Source organism: Impatiens glandulifera, chromosome 7, assembly GCF_907164915.1.
Source record: "Impatiens glandulifera chromosome 7, dImpGla2.1, whole genome shotgun sequence".
NCBI classification, from domain to species: Eukaryota; Viridiplantae; Streptophyta; class Magnoliopsida; order Ericales; family Balsaminaceae; genus Impatiens; species Impatiens glandulifera.
The window spans coordinates 35,102,242-35,125,249 of record NC_061868.1 but is presented as its reverse complement, the minus strand read 5'-3'; the positions used below and the strand labels follow the sequence as shown (position 1 = coordinate 35,125,249).

The 23,008-nt window shown below is 29.2% G+C and overlaps 1 protein-coding gene across 1 annotated transcript; it reads right to left on the bottom strand.

Moving 5' to 3' along the window:
* Positions 1-14,961: 14,961 nt before the first annotated feature.
* Positions 14,962-16,342, bottom strand: LOC124910197 (U-box domain-containing protein 21-like). The gene has a single exon (XM_047450807.1). It carries the CDS (start codon positions 16,314-16,316, stop codon positions 14,982-14,984), a length of 1,335 nt encoding a protein of 444 aa, XP_047306763.1. The 5' UTR covers positions 16,317-16,342; the 3' UTR covers positions 14,962-14,981.
* Between the last annotated feature and the right edge of the window lie 6,666 nt (positions 16,343-23,008).

Here is a 23,008-nt window from a genome sequence, read left to right as displayed (position 1 = left end):
TGTCTGCTCTCTAACATGGTCACTCACTCCACCCACCTGGTGTGTCCAGGATCGAGAAGCAAACAAATGGGAGGTTATCAAGAGAAAATGATATTTTATTTTTATTTTAATACCTTAATATATTTAATATATAGACTAGAAAATAATTGAAATATCATAGTAATTAATATTATAATATAAGAATTCTATCATCTCACTCATATTTGATTGAGATAAAATATAGGGAATTAATATATTTGATAGTTACAATTAATATATTACACCACATTAATTTTAATACTCGTGTTAACTTAAATTGAATTTTTTATTTTCTATCATTTGTCGATAAGATGCTTGTCTTTGTAAATTCATTTGTCACCAATGACTTTTTTGTTGGTTGGCTTGTCAACGAGATGCCATGTCTGATTCTTCATGATGACATGGATTTCCTCCTCCAATACTTTTTTCCACGATTCTTCTTTGATTGATTCTTTAAAGTTTTCGGGTTCAACTGAATAATAGTTTCATGTATCATATATACAATTGTCTATTGATATGTACCTCTTTGGAGTTGAACTCGGGGATGGAGAGTTTAATGAAGTCAGATCAGTTGAGTTACGACCACTAGAAAAAAAATAGCAAATGACGACCATCTCCACCGATTAGTTGTAACACCTATCAGTATTAATAGAAAAATATTGATTGGTAAAAAAACCAATCGGTATTATTCTGTTAATATCGATTGGTGTTACAACCAATCGGTAAAGTCCCATTAATATTATTGATTGGTACCAATCTTTATTAATAGAATAATACTGATTTATGTTCAACCAATCAGTAAAGTTCAATTAATACTACTGATCGGTAGAAAAACTAATTGGTATAGTCCTAAAAATCCCAAAAAAACATGGCGACAATTTTACCGTTTTTTAAGTCTTATTACCAATTGGTTTTCTCACCAATCAGAATTTCTTAAGCCATAGTATGATTGGTTTTAATACTAATTGGTATTTCCTATTTAATTAGCAAATAGAGCTTCTCTTCTCACTCCCAGCTATCCTCTTTAGGCACGCCGCATCTCGGCAACTCTATCAAGGTTTGGGATCCTTACAATGTTCTCGCTCCGCCCCATTGTTATCTCCTCGCCTTAATTCTGTTAGAAATCTTGTCTTGAAATAACAGAAAATATATATAAAACGGTGTTACAAATAAATAAAAATAAATAAGATATACAAAGAATGAAATCACCGATTGAGATGTTGATTCGAGGCATGTGCTTAGCACATTTCCCTTAAAACAGTTCCACCGTCTCCTGTTTGTGCTGGAGTTTATCGTAGATGCCTGTCTCCCAGGGTACAACAAATCTAGTAGTGATTCAGCACCAGAATCACTACACAACGAACTTGACCAACGTACCTGAACTATCACCGGGATCAAAACAGAATTGTGTGAAGCCACAATTAAAATGATCAATGGAAGGTTTTTCTGAAAAACTAAGAAGTAGCTAGCTTCTTGTGATGTTGAAAATAAAACCAATTAAAATACATTTAGGGTGATTGAAAGATATAAACTATGTTCAATTCTGCAATTGTTATATCTCTTCTTCACAACGTGTAATCAATTGAGATATATAAAGATAAATTAGTCAATCAACATAATGACTAATTTTTTAACGTAGGAGTAAAATCAATTAATGCAATTAATTGCATTTTCATCAATTGCATGTGAAAGGTTTCAAACGTATGCATTTATCATTGCATTTGATTGAAAATTCCTCATTTGCACATTGATATTAATACTCATTTAACTGACTCATTCAATTAATATTTAATCCAAATATATTATTTATTTCTATGCAATAAAATGCATTATGAAAATAAATTAAATTCCACTTGGATTAATGGAAAAATGCTACATTTTGCTATTTTTCTAATGTGGACAAATCCACTAACTCGATTTTATTCTTGGGACTCACCCATTCTCAGAATTGTTTTTGAATTCTCATTTCCATTCATATAATGGAAATAATCTACATAGTCTAAATTCCAACAATCCCCCACATGAATGGAAATTGAAAGATTAACCCGGTGAAGGTTCAACAGTTGAATTCTACATAGGATAGGTAGGTGTAACCCTTTGAACCTTCCCTTGTGAAAGCATATAACTTTACTAGCTGATTAGTAGACTCGATGTCCTTGAACTATTCTGCCTTTTGTGTAAACGATTACACACTTTCACATAAAATTCTCCCTGATACATGTCAAGCTCTCATGGTTGTGTCCGTTTTGGCCATGGAACACGTGCCTGGTTCTGTGAGAGGGTCTAGAATTGAGCCGTGCAATTCATTCGAAGCGGCCCCACTTCTCCCTCACATAAGTGATCTCTTTTCTCACAAAGAATCATTAAAAGCAATATGTTTATCCTCATCAAAATATATATTGTTCTGTTATAGGATTAATCCTCACAATAACTTTCCAAGTCAGTACAATTAGGTTGTCCCATTGAACCTAGTTCTTGGGATCTCCAATCTGCATAGGTTGGGTTTTCCTTCATACCAACTTATAATAGGCTAATGTCTCAAAAGACTTCAAACTATCTCTCTATTCAATAATTTGATTAGTGGATCCACAATGTTATCTTTGACTTACATAGTCAAATTTGATAACTCTATTAGAGAGTATAGTCTAATGACATTATGTCTAAGACGTGTATGTCTAGACTTGTCTCTGACTCTAAGTTTGTCCAATTTCTAATTACTATCACAATAATTAGAGATTTATGTTGGTACATTCTTAGTTAACCTTGAAACATCTTCTAATAAGAAGCATATCATTCGTACATGCTTATCATTTAATTTTTTTTATGAAAATATTGTTTACTTGGCTAACTAGTAGACAAAATGTCTTTGAACTATTATGCCTTCGTGTAAACGATTATATATTTTACATAAAAATATTTTATTTTTCGACATAAGTAAAAAATATAGATTATAACGTTTAATCTATCCATCATAAGTTTCTTAGAAGATTTCCATACGTAGATTGCACTTCTAAGTGTAAACATATTCACTTTAAGACGTAAAGTCTTTCATTTAATAATATCAATATATCATTTGATAACAACATGATATTTCGTTTAGTGCAATTCATATCCTTTTTGGATTTAATCATTTTTATCGTAATTTTCAACGATAGAAATATCGTACAAAAGACACGTAATAAAATAATTTTCATTGTCTTCATGATATATATAATTGTCACATTCACTTTTTAATAAAAGTATGATCAAATTTTCATATCATTATTATAAAATTTGTTATAAGTCATATCAAGACTTTATAAATTTTCTTTTTTTTATTTATTTCATAAAATCCTTTTGAAGACATTGGTTTCTTCATAGTTTTATGAAAATAATGTCAAAATATGACACGTCTCTTGATTTCAAAATCCTCAAATCTAAAATATCGATTTGAACACCAACTCAGCAAATATAAACAAGACATTTTCTTGTTATTTTCTTTCTTTTTGTAAAGTTGCGCAACTTTATCTTTTATAGAGAACATATTTCTCTAACAATAAATTATCTTTTTATTTATCATAATATACACAATTATTTTTATGTTATAATCAATAAAAATATTTGCCCCCACATTCGTGTTGGTACCATTTTTTAAATCACACACTTATATGATTTAAATCAATGATTTTCTAATCAAGAAATTGTCATACAATTCGTTTACAAATTTCTTCTGTTATACTTATCATACAATGAATAAGATAACTATATCATAAATATTTAATTGAATAAAATATAATTTCTATACAAGAGATTAGAATGTTTATTCATATATAAATCATTCTTCACATAATCTCTACATAAGAAATTAAAATATTTATTTCAACACTTAATTTCTATAAAAGAAATTAGAATATTTAATCAAATAAATATTCACCATATCACATGATTTTTACAAAAGAAATCATAATGTTTCAAGCATCTTTGGCCGAAGCCGCCTAAACATTTATTTTCGGTTGCACGTTTGCATCCCGCAATATTGGCACGTTTGCCACATTATTCTCAAATCAAACAAGACTTTCCTTTTAATTATTTGATTTCAAAATTATCAAATTAAGTAAGTCTTAATGATGCGTTGAACAATGTATATCAAATATATTATATTAAACCAAAATTAATATATCCATATATATGATATTGTATATTATTGCTTCATGAATTTTTGTCACCACAACAAAACAACTATAATATATATAGTCAATAACATAGAAAATATAAAACTAACTAATTATAAAAATAAATATTCATGTCATCATTTATTCGTTTCTTAATTAATTAGATGACCTTTAACATTCTATAACAATTCTTTGTCAATCAAAGAACACAATTTGTGACAAATTTCAAAATTATCTATTAAAATAAAAATAGATAGAAAATAAATCTTAATTTATATATATATATATATAAATTTCTAGATAATCATACTTATTATGAATAACATGAATCATCGTATTATTAGCTAATATGCATGATTTATATTAATAATCAATTAGCACATAATCAAATATATTTCATATATTAGTCGAAGCACTTACATTGCCATGTTTTGAGCAATAATCGACGTGAAACGACTATGCATGCTCAAAATAAATCTGGAAAAATTGTTCTCACCGAGACAAATTTTGGCGAAGACAATTTTGACTAACATAGCCGAGTCTCTTTAAATACATGATTAGAATAAGTTCTAAAACAAATAACTTATTTAATCTCATTATACATATGACCTTCATTTTCTGTCATTATGAATCACATAATTTCTATAGTGCCCCATTTCATTTCATTTAATAATTTTTACACAAGAAATTATAATGATTTTCACATCAATGACAAGTCTAATTTCTATAAAGAAATCATTAACTATCTCATTCATCTCCAACATTAATGGATAGAGTCATTTTAACGAGTCTGATTTTTACCAAAAAATCATTGACTACACATTCAACTCATAATTTATACACAAGAAATTGAAATGGTTTTAATATCAATGACTAAAGTCATTTTAACAAATCTGATTTCTATAAAGAAATCATTGACTACCCCCTTTCAACTCATAATTTCTACAAAAGAAATTGGAATGGTTTCAACATAAATGACTAGTGTCATTTTATCACGTCCCCGGGGACCTCCCTTCCGCCACACACCATTGCCTCTGAACTTTGAACCACTGCACTAATGCGCCATTTCATTGTTGTACCACTTTTATGACCTTTTGTCTTTTTTCTAGAGACAACTTATACTTCATATTTGACTAGACTCTGTCAACCAATGAATATATATACACATTTAAAACGATAACTTATTACCATAATAAAATGTAATATATAAAACAATGTATAAATAAAGATATGTATAAATAAAGATATCATCTCTCTTTATTTATTAAATCATTCTACCATATTCTTATTAATTATATTGCTTAATTAAAAAGAAGGTATATATTATAATTAATTATTTTAAAACTGAAACCATATGTTTCAATTATAATTAATTTTAACACCATAAATTTTATAAAAATTGAAAGCTAACATATTAGTTAGCTTCTTATTTTCATTCATTATTATTAATAATTTTAATAACCAAACAAATCTTTAAATAAGACTAGAACAAATTAAATTATTGTATTCTAATTTATTTTCTATATAACATTTGTATAATGAATATACAAATTAATGTTTCTTGAGAAAATTTTCATATCAAAATATATTAGCTTATAAAACTAAGCTTTAACAGCATAAGAACATATGTGTTAATAATCAAACATATTTATATGCAATAAAGACTTATCTTTATTTGTTGATTCCTTAAGATGAATCTTTTTCATTTTTTCGAAATGAACATCATCTCTTCCGCAACACCGCGACTCTTATTTCCGAAACATAAAAGACAAAAAATATATTCGATGGTGCAAGCTCTTAAATAGCTTAGCACAAAGAAACTGTTTTAAGATTGTTAGAAATCTTGTCTTGAAATAATAGAAAATATATATAAAACGGTGTTACAAATAAATAAAAATAAATAAGATATACAAAGAACGAAATCACCGATTGAGATGTTGATTCGAGGCATGTGCTTAGCACATTTCTCTTAAAACAGTTCCACCGTCTCCTGTTTGTGCTGGAGTTTATCGTAGATGCCTGTCTCCCAGGGTACAACAAATCTAGTAGTGATTCAGCATCAGAATCACTACACAACGAACTTGACCAACGTACCTGAACTATCACCGGGATCAAAACAGAATTGTGTGAAGCCACAATTAAAATGATCAATGGAAGGTTTTTCTGAAAAACTAAGAAGTAGCTAGCTTCTTGTGATGTTGAAAATAAAACCAATTAAAATTCATTTAGGGTGATTGAAAGATATAAACTATGTTCAATTCTGCAATTGTTATATCTCTTCTTCACAACGTGTGATCAATTGAGATATATAAAGATAAATTAGTCAATCAACATAATGACTAATTTTTTAACGTAGGAGTAAAATCAATTAATGCAATTAATTGCATTTTCATCAATTGCATGTGAAAGGTTTCAAACGTATGCATTTATCATTGCATTTGATTGAAAATTCCTCATTTGCACATTGATATTAATACTCATTTAACTGACTCATTCAATTAATATTTAATCCAAATATATTATTTATTTCTATGCAATAAAATGCATTATGAAAATAAATTAAATTCCACTTGGATTAATGGAAAAATGCTACATTTTGCTATTTTTCTAATGTGGACAAATCCACTAACTCGATTTTATTCTTGGGACTCACCCATTCTCAGAATTGTTTTTGAATTCTCATTTCCATTCATATAATGGAAATAATCTACATAGTCTAAATTCCAACAAATTCAACATAACCTTCTCAAGACAGTTGTTTCTGGGAGAAAGTGGAGGAAGCAATCATTGAATGGCTTTGAAATGGTTGGAATTGTGATTTCAATTCTCCCCATTCTCTCAACCATAAACTATAACTTGAATTTTCTTTCACCACATCTTTTGACACCTCTTTCCTCATCACCATTCCCATTGCATAATTTTCAAATTCATTTAGGTTCTCCCACAATATGTAAAGCTTACTCTTTTCGCTGTCGTTCCTAATACAGTTCATCCATTCAATCACTTTCTCCACATTAGCCCATAAACAACTGTATTGAGAAGGTTATGTTGAATTGAGACGGAGGAGGTAGCGATGGGGTGGAGCGAGAACATTGTAAGGATCCTAAACCTTGATAAAGTTGCCGAGTCGCAGCGTGCCTAGAGAGGATAGATGGGAGAGAAGAGAAGCTATATTTGCTAATTAAATAGAAAATACCGATTAGTATTAAAACCAATAGGTACAATGGCTTAAGAAATACCGATTGGTAAGAAAACCAATCGGTAATAAGACTTAAAATAACGGTGAAATTGCCGCCCTTTTTCTGGGGTTTTTAAGGCTATACCAATTGATTTTTCTACCAATCGGTAGTATTAATGGGACTTTACCGATTGGTGTTACAACCATTCGGTGAAGATGGTCGCCATCTGCCTTTTTTTTACTAGTGTACGTCTTTTATCTCACAAGCATACTGCAAATTTGTCTATAATATTATTTATAACATACGCGAGACATAATTTTGTTTTGTATGATTTTTTATTCATAAATTTTGTGATTGGTAAATTTATAGATATTAAGATTTTGTCTTTTTTATTTCTTTAATATAGTTGATGCAAATTTTATGAATTTATTTTTTATATATGATATAAAAAAAAGATTTTATTTTTTGTGTGCAATGCACATACTAAACATTTACTTAATGAATGACATAAGCTTCAATGCATGTGGTAAAATGTCAAATAAAATGCTAAATTCAAACATGGTTCATCTATGGCAAATGGTAGGAAATAACATATTAGCCACAGTGGGCCTATTCCGAAGCCCATGACAACCACAAGCTGATCTTCCAGGTGATTTCTAATATTCACCCCAAGATTGCCATTTTCAAAAATTACGTTTGACAAAAATGAAGGAAGAATATTGATTATAATTTATAATTCCTAAATTGTAGCTTCAGTTTTCATCCAATCAGATAATTACTATTTAATCATGTAGCTGTAAATGTAATGGAGAAGTAATTATCAGAAAATTGAAGATATTTGGAAATTAATATCTATGCAAAATTTCTAACAAACATAGTTTATATTAATTTTTTACAGAGTTGATTAGGGTTGTAAACGAAACAGAGTTGGCCACGAGCTATTCGAATCTTGACTCGGTATAAAAACGCGTTTGAGCTCGTTTGTTAGTTTTAATGAGTGAGCTCAAGCTCGTTTAAAAAGTAAAATATTTAAACGATTAAAGTTAGTTTTTTTTAGATATTCCGCTCGTTAGCTCGCGAACATATTTGTTTAAAGGCTCGTTAATGGACTCGCGAAAAATTTTGTGTAGAGGTTCGTGTGAAAATGTCCGTTTAGCTAGGCTCAATTATGAGCTAGTAAACATCTATGTTAAGATATTTTTTTAAAAACCTCATTTAATATTTATTAATATGATCTTGAATATATATATTTGTTAAAATTTTATATATATATATATGTTAGAATTATATAATATTTATTAAGATTTTATATATATTTGTCATAACTTATTTTGCATTGAGAATATATATTTCAATATTATAATATAGTTCTAGAAGATAAAAATGTGATCACCTCTAAAGGAATTATAAAATAAAATAGGGAGGATATAGGTGATCACATTTATTTATATATATATATATATATTTTGTAATATTGAAATATAATGAATTATGATCAAAGAGATGAAAGAGTAGATTTGTTGTATTTTTAAGAAGAAAAAAGTGAAAAAGTGAATATAGCTATATATATATATATATATATTAATAATTTTAGTAAAACTAAAAAGATAAATTGATCTTTTTGGTGATGGTTTTTTTAGGACTAAGTGTTTAACTATTTATTCTCTTAATATAAGTTTGGCATTTTAATATTTAATATTTAACATATTTTTATTAAATTTATAAAAATAGGTGATTATAAATATGTTATTATCTAAATAATATATAAAATTATACCATAAGTAAAATAGTGTCTAAGGCAATGTTTTGATAAAATAAAAAATTAAAATTTGAATAATAAACACTACATTCTAAAATTTTATTGACTTAAATATCTCGAGATAAAATATTGAATTATCGAACATTCTGAAATTGAAGTATTTAATATTTAAATTAGTTTATGATATTTAAAACTAATATTTGAAAAATATATTCAAGAAGTATTATACATTTTATAAATTAATTATATTAGTTTAATAATCTCAATATATAAAATTGTTTAATTTGATATATTAAATAAAAAATAATTAAAATAAATACTTTTTTTACAACCAATAAGACGATACTCTGATTCCCTTCCCATTTTCTTGACAATTTTCTTCACTTTAGCACTCTTTTTTAACATGTATATTAAATTAGTTTAGATATATAATCATATTTTTATATTTTTAGATAATGCTTAAAATTATTCTTATAACATTATGAGATGAATTATGATTAAAGAAAAGAAGATAAAAGAAAATGAAAAATCTTATATAACAATACTTTTAGTTTTTATTCCCTCTTAAAATAAGTTTTATATTTTTATTTTTAACATACTTTTATTTAAATATGTAGAAATAACTGATTATAAGGTCATGTTGGGTTCCCAGAATTAAAATTGCTAATGGACCGTCGATTAAAATATTTGGATTCAGATCAAATTTATTTTGAACAAATTATTTCTCAAGACACAGTTCTCTTTGTACCTCAACTCGAGTGTAATCTATTATCCATAAAAATAATTATGGATCTAAATTGTTTTACTAATTTTTCACCAAATAGTTGTTATTTTCAAGCCATGGGTTCGGGGACGACGATTAACAGTGATGAGTTGTGTTCGGGTCTTTATATCATCCATGGCAATTCTCCACATCTTTCCAATGTCCCATTTTCTTCAACAACTTTTAATTATGTCTAAGATAGAAATGCAAATTTCATATTGTGGCATAATAAATTAGGTCATCTCAACTTCATTTACCTCGCTAAACTCATTCCTAATTTATTTATTAATCCAAAGTTTGGTGCTTTTTAATGTGAAGGTTGCGAATATGCTAAACATTCTCGTACTCACTTTCAACGATTGTCTTATAAAGCTTCCAATCCATTTGTATTGTTTCATAGTGATATTTGGGGTCCTTCAAATGTTAAGACATTAAATGGAAAATGTTGGTTTGTTATTTTTGTTGATGATCATACACGACTAACATGGCTTTTTCTCATAAAGAATAAGTATGAAGTCAATGAAATCTTTTCAACAATTCTATTCAATGATCTATACCCAATTCCAAAGCCCGATTCTTGCTATCAAAATAGACAATGCAAATAAATTTTTCTCTCACAATCTAAAAAATTCTTCTCGACGAAAGGGATTATTCATCTTAGTTCATGTTTCGACACTCCACAACAGAATAGTGTCACCGAACGTAAAAATCGACATCTTCTTGAGGTTACTCGTTCATTACTATTTTCTTTCAATGTTTCTAAATATTTTTTGGGATATGTCGTATCTACCGCTACCTATCTCATAAATTTCATGCCTTCGAAGGTCCTAAAATTTCGAACTCCCATTCAATATCTTCTACAATCTTTTTCACATACTAAGATAGTCTCTTCTAGTCTTCCTCCTAAAGTCTTTGATTACTCTTGTTTCGTACACATCCATTCTCACGACCGAAGTAAGCTTGATCCAAAATCAATCAAATGCATTTTTATTGGATATTTAGCCTTTCTAAAGGGATGTCTATGTTGTTCTTCCATTAATAAGAGAATTTACGCCATGATGGATATTACAATTTTTGAAAATCAACCTTATTATTGTGCGTCTCGTATTTAGGGGTTTTTTTTTTAATGAATGTCAATATCATTCTTTATCTCCATCTCAATATAATCCTCCATCCAAATCTAATCTTCCATCACATATCAATCCTCAAATTCCCAATTACAATCGAGTTCACTCTTCATCTCCACATCAATCTTTAAATCAATCACCACCACCTCAATCACCACCACTTCAATCATCTAAAGATAAATTGCCTAAAGCTCGAACAACATCACATCATACATTTAAGCCATTGTCGGAACCAAACTCAGAAGGTCACTTAGGTAATTACTTGATCCTATTTATATTGACGATGATATTATTGGTTTACCCATTGTGTGAAGAAAATGAAGGAGGAAATGTACTCAACATTCAATTGGTAACTTTGTTTCATATAAAAGTTTGTACTCACATTATCGAGCATGTCTTGTAACTCATGATAACATACAAGTTCCTAAGGATGTTAATGAAGCTTTACAACATCCTCGTTGGAAAGAAACGATTTTTGAAGAATTACAAACTTTTCGGAAAAATGGTACATGGATCATATGGTATTGATTTCCAAGAAACTTTTGCTCCAGTGGCCAAACTAAGTACCGTCAGAATAATATTCTCTTTAGTTGCGAGTAAGGATTGGTTATTATACCAACTCGATGTGAAAAATGCATTCCTAAATGGAGACTTAGAAGAAGAAGTCTATATGGAAATTCACCTAGGCTTAGAATTAGGCTCACAAAGAAGTAAAGTTTGTAAACTTCACAAGTCATTGTATGAACTCAAACAATCTCCACAAGCTTAGTTTGTCAAGTTTATGAACTAAAAGTTAAGTAGATCACACATTGTTTATTAATACTTCTTATGATATGGTTGATGACAACATTATGATATGTGATATGACGAAAAAAAATTACTCTTAAAAAAGACTTTGGCCAAAATATGTAAATCAATTAATTACATAAAATGGCACCTTAGTAATTAATTCAAAATTACATGGCCTGCCTAGTATTTCAATATTTTTGTCAAATCTTTTACCATAATTACTATTTTCACAAATATATAATTAACAATATATATATATATATATATATATATATACTTATTTTTTAAAACTAGGAAATATTTATTAAACAACCATAATATTTTATTAAAACTTTATAAATAATATTAATAAAATTTTGAATTATTCTGATAATTATTTAATTATTTTAATTTAATCATCTATTTTACTAAATTAAACTGAAATTGTCTCATATTAATATATGTTTCACTGTACTAATACCTAATAATACAATTAAATAAGACATCCATATTTAAGTATAACACCTTTAGAGGTTATTTTGTTTATTCTAAACAAGCAATACAAGATCTTACTACTGTATTATAATTGTCCATTACACATTACTTAAATTTACTATTATATCACTTAAAATCAATTTATAAGAAGCATGTAAAAAGAATAAAGACAACTAACAAAACAACACAAGAGACACGATCACAATATTAAAATATTAAAATGTATATATATATATATATATAAATAATAGATATATTAACTTAGAGAATGAAACAAATTAATGAAGGCTAAATAAAATATCATTCAAATAGTTGACATAATAGTATTGCAAAAGAGTTTAAATATGAAAGTAATAAATAAATAAGATAATAACAAAATGCTTAATAATAACTTATAGTCACACTTATTAATTTTGACAAGATTCTCTTTCAAACATTATTTTCACAATATTTAATCAAAGTTTATAATTTACTCACATATAATTTATTTAGGATATTTTAAATAATAAAATTATTGTCTAAGAAATCAAATGTTTTAAATTATATTTTCACTTAAAATGTTCAAATCATAAATTGTATAAATTGAGCTAACTCTTAAAATTTTAAAATATTTAAATTGTATTTAGGTAAGGTCAAGCAGCTTTATTTCAATTAGAGCAGAAGCTTCTACTTGGAAAATTGTGGTCCAAGTCCAAAATTGGATTGATCAAATATTATTATAATACTCTCACTTGAAATGTCATTACCTACTTTAAAAGTGCGCCTAAGAAAATAAATCCTCCTAAACAATTAATTTTTTTAAAGGTAAATTAATATAATATATATATATATATATATATATATTAGGGTTAGGGTTCAACCCGTTAATCGGTTCCAGTTAAGTCCGGTTTTACCTTTTATTTACCAACCGATTAACCGATCAGTATTGGTATCGATTTTACCGGTTTTAGAACCATTGGTTTCAGTCCGTACCAGTCACCGTAAACCAATAATTCAATTTTTTAAACAAAGTATTAAACTTGTTAAATAATTTTTTTTCTTTTCAAAATCCTTGTTTGTATCGTACTTTTAGGTTATTCTCCATTTTATCTATATTATAATATATTATATTATTATTATAATATAATATAATACATTATAATAATATTTCATAGATATATTTAGAAATATTTTATAATATATTATATTATTCTAACAATATAATATATTTTCAAAAATATTGATTTTAAATTAATAACCATATAAATTATTTTACTTTTTCAAATAATTCTATACAAATTATATTTTAAAATCAAAAGAAAAATTAATATATATATTATTAAATATTATTTATAATATATGTAATATTTACAAAATAATTAATATAAATATATATATGATTAAATTATTACTGGTTAAACCGTTAGAAAAATAGTTCAACCGAAAACTGAACCGTTCAACTGGTAAAAAACCGGTTAACTAGAACCGTTAGAACCGGTTAACCAATAAATCGGTAAAATGAAACCGGTAAATTATCGGTTCGGTTGAGTTATTGATTTTCCGATTTGTTTGCACCTCTCTAATATTATTGTAGAGAATGTATAGTTTATAATATAATTAAACATTATAAGTAACAATTTTGTTTATATTAAGAAATTATTTTAATCAATTAAATTGTTTATATAAAAACAGTATAATCAATTAGAATTGATGTTATTAAGTTTGTTATCTGACAAAATAAAGCTTATGACTCTAATGTTACTAGAGTAAAATAGTTTTGAAATAATTAAATAATAGCTTACTTATTTTTTATATTTAAAATAAAAACAATAAAAATAATTTATTTATCAATTAATATATAAGTTTTATTAAACTTTATAATCACATAACATCGTTTTCTAACACAATTTAATTTTCCATAGATTGATGTTGAATTGTATTATACCTTTTTTTTTAAATGGACTCATTAAATGAACTTATTTGGAAATAACTTAGAAACTTGTTTTTGTTGTTGTTTATTGAGTTTTATTGTTGACATAAAATAATTGTTTTATTTTTCAAATTAAAATATTTAATTACTTTCTGTCCCATAATTAACTTGTGAGTCCAGAATTGTTTAAACATTCAATGCCCGATTTAAATGTTTATCTAGAATCACCTAAATGAAAAACTATTTTCATCTTCAACCAAACCGCATTTTTATAAATTCCCAAATATTCGTAAACATTATCTACTTATTCTTGAAGATATTTGTAAATTTTAACTTGTCTCATATTTTCGTCACAAAGCGTTTCAAATAATATATATATTTTTATCTTGAATTAAGATAATTTAATGTTTTATTACACACTAATCTAAAACCAATCACTTCATTTATCTTTTTTCATTTTTCTCTCTTTGTTTTACAAAATATCTTAACAAGAATTATGTTGATGACTAACTTTTTGACACGTTTAATTAATTACTGATCCATTTATACAAAATTTTGAAAACCTAAAATTTACAATATGTATATAAAACATTGAACACTTAACTAAACTCTTATAATTGACCCATCTATCAATTTGCTCTATATAAAAGAATTTAATTGTCTCCAACATCAATTTTATCAAAAAAACATATTAAATCATAACAAATTTTTTTTGATTAAATCCCAAAACAAGCAGCAACCTTTTATAAGCATGTTGTAGTATTATTATTTATATATATATAAACAACATCCCAAAACTTCAAATATAGAACTTAGAAAGTTCTTTTAATGTTCTTAAAATCCATTGAATCAACACACTCCATTAATAACATTTCTCTATGCAAGTTCAAAAGCTTTAGTAACTCAGTCACCTTCTCCTTTGTTTTCTCACAACACCCAACTTGTAACAACAAAAGAAGCTTCTGAAATGCACCAACTTGAAGTCCTTCAATAATTACCACTACCTCCTTCTTCCCCAACTTCCACAAAATCGAAACCGCAAATTCTGTTGCCATATTCGAAACCCTCAACACTTTCTTCACCAAAACCGGCACGGTTAAAGCATTCTCGACACAACTCTTTCTCCCTTCTTCACTCTCGCATATCCCGTCAAGAACTCCCAACGCCTTCTCGCATATACTCTTATCGGATTCCACCAACATTTCTAAGATCACGGAAACCATACCCATCTCCACAAGTCTTGATTTGGCTTTATCATTTGATGAAACTATATGGTAGATTGTCACTAGTGAGGCCTTTGTGGTTATTGGACATATTGGCTCTTTGATTAGCTTCACCAAAGCTTCTAAGCAACCTAACTCATTACCCATCAAGAATTCTACCACCTTTCCATTATCCGTTGAAACGATCTCTTTCATCAACATCAACGCGTTCATCATCGTCGAAAAATCCCCATTCTTTAAGAACCGGAGGATTAGGTTTAACGAACGCGTCGATCCTAAGGTAACCTTAGCCTCGTCTTCTAAAGGAATCGTAATTGCCAACGCCGAAATCAACGTCTCCTCCAAAACCGACATCTTTTCTTCTCCCGAGAAAGCGTCAAAAGCCAAGGCAAGGATTCTACCCGCTCCGCTCCTTGAAAGGAAAAGCTTGTTTCTCTCGCTTTCCCTCCCCTGGTCTCGGATCTTGGCCGCAACTCGCGCGGCCAAAACCTTGTCCAGGCTCCGACGAGCTGTCTCTAGTTTGGAGAGCAGTTGAGACAGGTCACCCGACGTGAGTGGAATCCTCGGCGTGGGAATCCGTTCAACACCGTTGGATCGGTTATCAAGGCACCAGTCCTGGATCATTCTACGTAAAACATGGTTAGGAACCAGGTCGAGCTTTGAGGTGAGGATTTGATTGGTGGTAGGACATGTGGAGTGTCCGGTTTCGATCCATGTCTCGATGCTTTCGCGATCGTATGTTATACCGGTTGATAGAGTTACTGGATCTTTCATTAGGTCTAAGGAGATGGGGCATTTGAAATGGGAAGGAATATTCGTTAGCTCTAGTTCCAATCCTCTGGTGAAATCAATTTGATCTTTCATGGATTGTTTCATCTTGCCGGCTCTCTTATCTTCTCTGCGTTTTCTCCACGATGAAATCATATCTGGGTTAATTTGGATCGTAATTCAAATTAATGATGTTGTTGTTAGTTCTTGAGAGTTCTATGGAGAGAGAATGTCTGGTTTTTGTGTTTATATATAAAAGATAGAAGGAAGACTTTTGTACCGGTTCCCGTGTGGAAGTATTACGCGGTTCAACATTCAAATCATGGGAGGTTTTCGTTAATTATAAAAATAATAATAATAGTAAAAGAGAAAAAAAGAAAAAGAAGGAGAGAGAAGTGTTTATTGACTGTTGACCGTTCAACCTTTGAAATGAGAAAAAAGAAACACAAAATAGAGACATGGAGATTCTATAAAGAAATCAAAACCGTAATATTGTACTGTTGACGATGTGCCAAATCGCGCGTCAACGGTCGGTGATCGATATCTAGATGTGTATGAACAAATTTCTTATTTTCTTCTCAAATTTATTTAAAATTTTATTGATTAGAAAAATACTTTTAATTCTTGTTTGGACTAACTTTTTTATTTTTAGTATGGAGTAATGAATTTGGATTAAGAAAAATGATTGGAAGCACGACTTTGGGGAGCGACTCGTACAACGAAAGTGACATCGCTGTTATACGAAGGTGACATTGTTGTTATATAAAAGAGACATCGTTGTTATACAAAAGGGACGAGGTCTCTTTTGTATAAAAGCGAGGTCAATTTAGTATAACAGCAAGGTCACATTCGCTGTACGAGTCGCTCCCCAAAGTCGTGCTCCCTATCATTCATCTTGAATTAAAATGATTAATAATTTTATTTCTTTGTGTGATAAACTTTTTAAATATAAATATAAACATGTTTTCAAATAAACCAAAAAAAAATTAATTGAAACTCATTATATATAGCATAAACATGAATGGTGTTAATGAAACTCAATTGTTTATTTTTTTTTATAAAAATAAACAATAAAGTTATTTGAAAAATAATATTTTGTCATTATTATCGAAATCACATTTACTTTTTAAAATTGTCAAAGTAAAAAGTTAAGGTTAATTTATTTTTATTTTATATAAAATATGTGATTATCTTAGGTGAAAATTGGATAAAAATAACATATTTTTTTGATAAATTTTCATGATCAAACCCCTTTTAACTGATATAATTAATTTTAATTTCTGATAAAATAAAAAAATAATTTGTAACAAATAAGATAATTAATATTAAATAGTATTTTGATTTAGTTGGGCAGCAATAGAGGCAATCTCATGTTGTGAATGATTTCTATTGTTTCTTATAAGTAAGTGTTATTAATTCATGACTTGCTATTTTAACATTTGTATTGGCTTAGTTGTTATATTTACATTTATCACGTATTTTTTGTTAATTTAAAGAAATATGATGCATCCTTTAAAATTATATATTTAGTTTCAAATTTTAATTTGTGTTACTTGTACATTTTTTTTTAATTGTGTGATTACACAATTAATAACTAAACAATATATATTTTACTCGTCAGATATACTATTGTTGACATCTTTATACCACAAAATATATGGCTTTAACTTTAGTTTAGTAATTTTAAAATCTAATTGGAGATTGTAACTAGAATAATAATAACTTAAATAAAAAAGAAGGGTTGACTGAAAAATAGATTGCAATTAATTGGGAACATGGACAAAATGTTACATAACATAAAAATGCAAATTAAATTGTCCATCATAAAATGAGGATATCAATATTTGCAACTATATATATTCACATTAGAATAGTTTATGAAAAAAAAAAAAAATAGAATAACAGATTAAGCAAATATCTCGCAAACACATTGTCTAATGGACTTGAATCCAAGATCTCGTGGAAGTCAAAAATATTCCAATTTTGTTTCCGCTATACTAGAAGTGCTATAATAGAAGGAAAGATTATATATTTGAGTAAAATATTACAAAATAATTTATTCAACTTGTTTGTAATATTTTATTTGACACCTTTAAATTTTAGTAATTTATTTTCTTGTAAAATTTTACAATTCATTTTTCAATATTATCTTAAACAAAAAGTTGCCAAATTTATTTTCTTTTAAGATTTTGTAACTCATTTTTCAATATTATCTTAAATAATTGTTGCTACAAAACGTACAAATCTAAAGTTTGTTAATCAAGTTAAAAAAATAAAATTGTAAGAACAAATTTGTTAAAATAAATTTTAAATAGTTTTTTATACTTTAGTTACAACTTGGATTTTCGTTTATTTCATTCTCATGTACAATTATTCCTAATTGTTTGATGTTGGGTTATTTGAGTTTTTTTTTTTTTTTTAAATTTTGTTTGTTCAATTAAAATATAGTTTTTTTAGTTGGTTCAATTAATATAAATCATCTTTTATTTAAAAAAAATAAATTTTATAAAAAAAATATTTATTTGATAAATGAAATGATTAAATTAATAAGTTGTAATAGGAAATTATTTAGTAAACAAAATCCAACATCAAATGTTCTCTAATAGTCTAGCATTATGTGGAATAAGAAAATGCACCTTTCTCGGTCCTATGGAACACTTGGGTCGGTTTATGTTTTTTTGTTGAATAATTCTGTTTTTTTTACTTTCTCTCATATTTCTCTTAAACTAAATTCTGCTATTTGGAAGTTGTTGTAACAAGTTTGTAACCAAATACTCTTGGGTAATTTAGTCGGTTTAAATGCTGATGCCCACCCCACTTTTTGACTTATGAATTGAAGTTTGTGAAACTTGTTACTCTAAGTTATTCTCTCGGTCTTGGACCCCTATCTTGGACTACTAAGTGTATTCTAGTAGTATTTCTCTTCTCACCTTCGGCTCTTCTCTCCTTAACCTCGAATTCTCTTCTCACTCTATGTTCGCTGCACTTGAGTATTGAATTCCACCATCAGTCCCAACTATCAAAAACCCGTTTCTTGAATTAAAGAACTCGAAAGGCTCGGTTATTGTTTCAAGCTTAACATATTGGTATCAGAGCTGGTCGATTCTCAACATGGTAGAAACTCGCCAGCAATCAGAAATGGATGCGCTCAAGGCCCTTATTGAAAATATGTCCCAACAAACAGCTGCGATGCAAGCTGCCATAGACCGAAGATTTGATGCGGCTGAAGAACGAATGGCAGCTTTTGAGAGCGGGGCATCTGGAAATGTGCAAGAACCCCTCCACATACCCTACGATGATAATTCTTGCCACATTCCTTCCCTATTTAGGCCCTAGCACCCTGGCCAGAACCGCGACCAACACTATGTTCCTCCCACTCGGCTAACAAAGGTCGATTTTCCTTGGTTTAATGGGTCGGATGTCGAGGGTTGGCTAATATCCGCCGAGAAATTTTTCAGGGTGGACAAAACTAGGGATGCCACGAAACTAGAAATTGCACCTATTCACTTTTCTGGCGAAGCAAGAATGTGGTATGGATCTTATCTCCAGAATCGAGACCATATAGAGGCCTTATCTTGGGACGTGTTTGAGAGAGACCTTATGACTCAATTCGGGCCCTCTATACATGACACACCAATGAGATAACTGATGAATTTGAAACAGGTTGGGTTGATTCAAGAATATAATCTGCGATACATGTCGATCTCTAAAAAACTCTACAACATGCCAAGGGAATACGTCATAGATTGCTACTTGTCCGGTCTAAGGGAGGAGATTGCAAACTACATTAGGTTGTGATTCCCAGATTCTCGGTCATTGCTAAAGTCCAAGAAGCAACGTATCAGTCCTTAATGAGCAGTGGTAACTTGTACAGCGCTGAAGCACCGTTGCTGCCCACGCCATCCAATTTCAACACATCCTGGCCGAGCACCAATACCGACTTCAAGAATTCATCATATGTGTCCCCTTTAAGTGCAAACCAGGGCCATGTTAAGCAATTAGACCCGGCCTCAATTGATGAAAAGCGAAAGAAGGGCCTATGCTACTCTTGCAATGAAAAATGCCAACCAAACCATAGGTGTAAATCAAAGTTATTCATGGTCTCGGCCAATCAAAAAGATTAAGAACCCGATCAAAAACTTGTTTTTGATGATCTACCTTCGTTGCTCGGGCCAAGGGAAGAACCGGCCATATCCTTACATGCATTGACCGGTTCTAAAGCTTTTCAAACGCTCCATATTCTTGGCAAAGTTGGGAACCTGCCGGTAGTAATCCTAATCGATACAGGCAGCACCCAGAATTTTATCAATAGCAGGATTTTGGAAAAAATAGACCACAAAAGCATAGCAACCCGGGTGCAATCGGTTAGAGTGGTCGATGGGTCTAATGTGTTATGCTCTAGTGTTTGCATAGACTTGAAGTGGTCGATGGAAGGCAATGAATATCAAACAGAAATGAAGGTAATTTCCATGGACGAATATGATATTGTGTTGGGCATTGAATGGCTGATTACTCTAGGTCCGTCATCTTGGGACTTCGAAAAGCTGACCCTATCCTATGAGAAGCAAGACATAACCACGGTCCTAAAGGGGATTCCTCGGCTGCAGGCCACTTTGATGTATGGAAACCAGATGGAAAAGACTTTAGATGAATGTAGTGTTGCTGTCAAAGTGCGAATAAAGAGTAAACCCGAAGGCCAAATTGTTTCCCTCGCGGCAATGACCTTGGAAGATATTTCTGAAGATCTAATTAGAAGCTATGGCTCCTTCGCTGCCCATGTTATGCTGGTTCGGGAAAAAGACTTGGCCTGGATTTTTGAAGACAATATAGAGTATAATCGAAGCTGGAAAAATTATTTTTGCACCAGGCGCTGGAGACATTGCAGCAACAAAGGTCAGCTCTAAACAATGAAAAACTCGACCTTGGGTGCACAGAAATTCTTTACATAGGCGGAGTGGCAAGTGACCCGGCAGTGCAAAAGACTATAAGGTCCCGACCAGCTACACTATTGAAATGATTCTGCCGAAAATTTTTAAGAAGTCCGGTCCTATGCTGCGACCCTTGCTGAATTTACTGAAGCCCGACCGAAGCAATATTTTTGAAGCTGAAGATGCGCATTAGAGGCTAACCAGTCCACGGTCTTTTTGTCGAGGGCGACAAACTTCTGATGGGGGAGATGATGTTACGATCCACGAATAAGAAAGTGCACCCTTCTCGGTCCTATGGAACACTTGGGCCGGTTTATGTTTTTTATTGAATAATTTCGTTTTGTTTCCTTTCTCTCTTATTTCTCTTAAACCGAATTCTGTTATTTGAAAGTTGTTGTAACAAGTTTGTAACCGAATACTCTTGGGTAATTCAGCCGCTTTAAATGCTGATGCCCACCCCACTTTTTGGCTTATGAATTGAAGTTTGTGAAACTTGTTACTCTAAGTTATTCTCTCGGTCTTGGACCCCTATCTTGAACTACTAGGTGTATTCTAGTAGTATTTCTCTTCTCACCTTCGGCTCTTCTCTCCTTAACCTCGAATTCTCTTCTCACTTTATGTCCGATGCGCTTGAGTATTGAATTTCATCATCGGTCCCAACTATCAAGAACTCGTTTCTTGAATTAAGAACTCGAAAGGCTCGGTTATTATTTCAAGCTTAACACATTATTTTGTTATGTTATTGTAATATCTAAATCATTTATTCAAAGAAACCGATGTTTTAGCCTAATCTTTTCATAAAAAAATAATTTAGAGTTGTAAAACCCCAAAATTATATAAAATTAAACCCAAAAAATAGATTATTACATGTAGAATACATACACATATGTTCGTCAAACCAAGCAAACATCAAAATAAGACTTTTAATTAAAGGAGCAACAAAATTTAATAAAAAATCTTATTGTTTATTTATTAATTTAATAAAAATTTCTTAAAAGTGTATTTGTTGGGTAATTTAATCAATTATATACTAATTGTTATTTGAGATTCCAATTACTTTTTTTATTTTATCAAATAAGACTTAAATTTTGAATTATGTTAGGATATTTGAACTATCCCAATTTTAGTTTAATAACATTTTTTTAATATAGAAAAGTTAACATGACCTTACAAAGCTATGATTTTTATTTTTTATTTAAGACTGAGAATTAAATGTTTGGTATTTGGTCTCTCAACCAATTTTCTCCCTTAAATTATTTTAATGATTTATTTTATGGTTGAAGACTTGATCTTTTATTTTTTTTTCATTAATTTGTAACATCTTTAAATAAGAAAATGATTAATAAGAGTTTATACCGCTAAACTCATTTTCCGACCCTACATATATATCACTCAAAATCCCAAATTTGACTTGTTTATGAATGTTAATTATTAATGTTAATTATTGTTTAAGTGTATACTCATAATTAAGTGATCCACAATAATTTATGTTTTTAAAGTTATGATTTTGATATTCACATTCGAGCAATTTATTTAAAAAAAAAATAATGTTAATAATTGTTTAAATTTATACAAAATTATATATATATTTAACCTTTTTCTTTTAATATAATATATATATATATATATATATATATATATATATATATATATATATATATATATGAATCTTGTTTTCTTAAGAAAATGTAGGATTGTGTGTCTAAGTTTTAACTCTACCATTTTAACAATGTATTATTTGAAAAACATTTATAAAACGATATAGTTTTAATTCATGTATCTATATCTTCTTTTATATTTATTCTTTATTTTTTTTCAAATGATACAAGTTGAAGGAGGGGAAGACTGAGGGATATATTATTTTTCAAATGATACAAGTTGAAGGAGGGGAAGACTGTGGGAAATCCCAAATATATAGTT

Bases quoted from the DNA above. Each gene is read 5' to 3' on its own strand.
- LOC124910197 (XM_047450807.1), bottom strand. From the start codon at position 16,316: ATGATTTCATCGTGGAGAAAACGCAGAGAAGATAAGAGAGCCGGCAAG.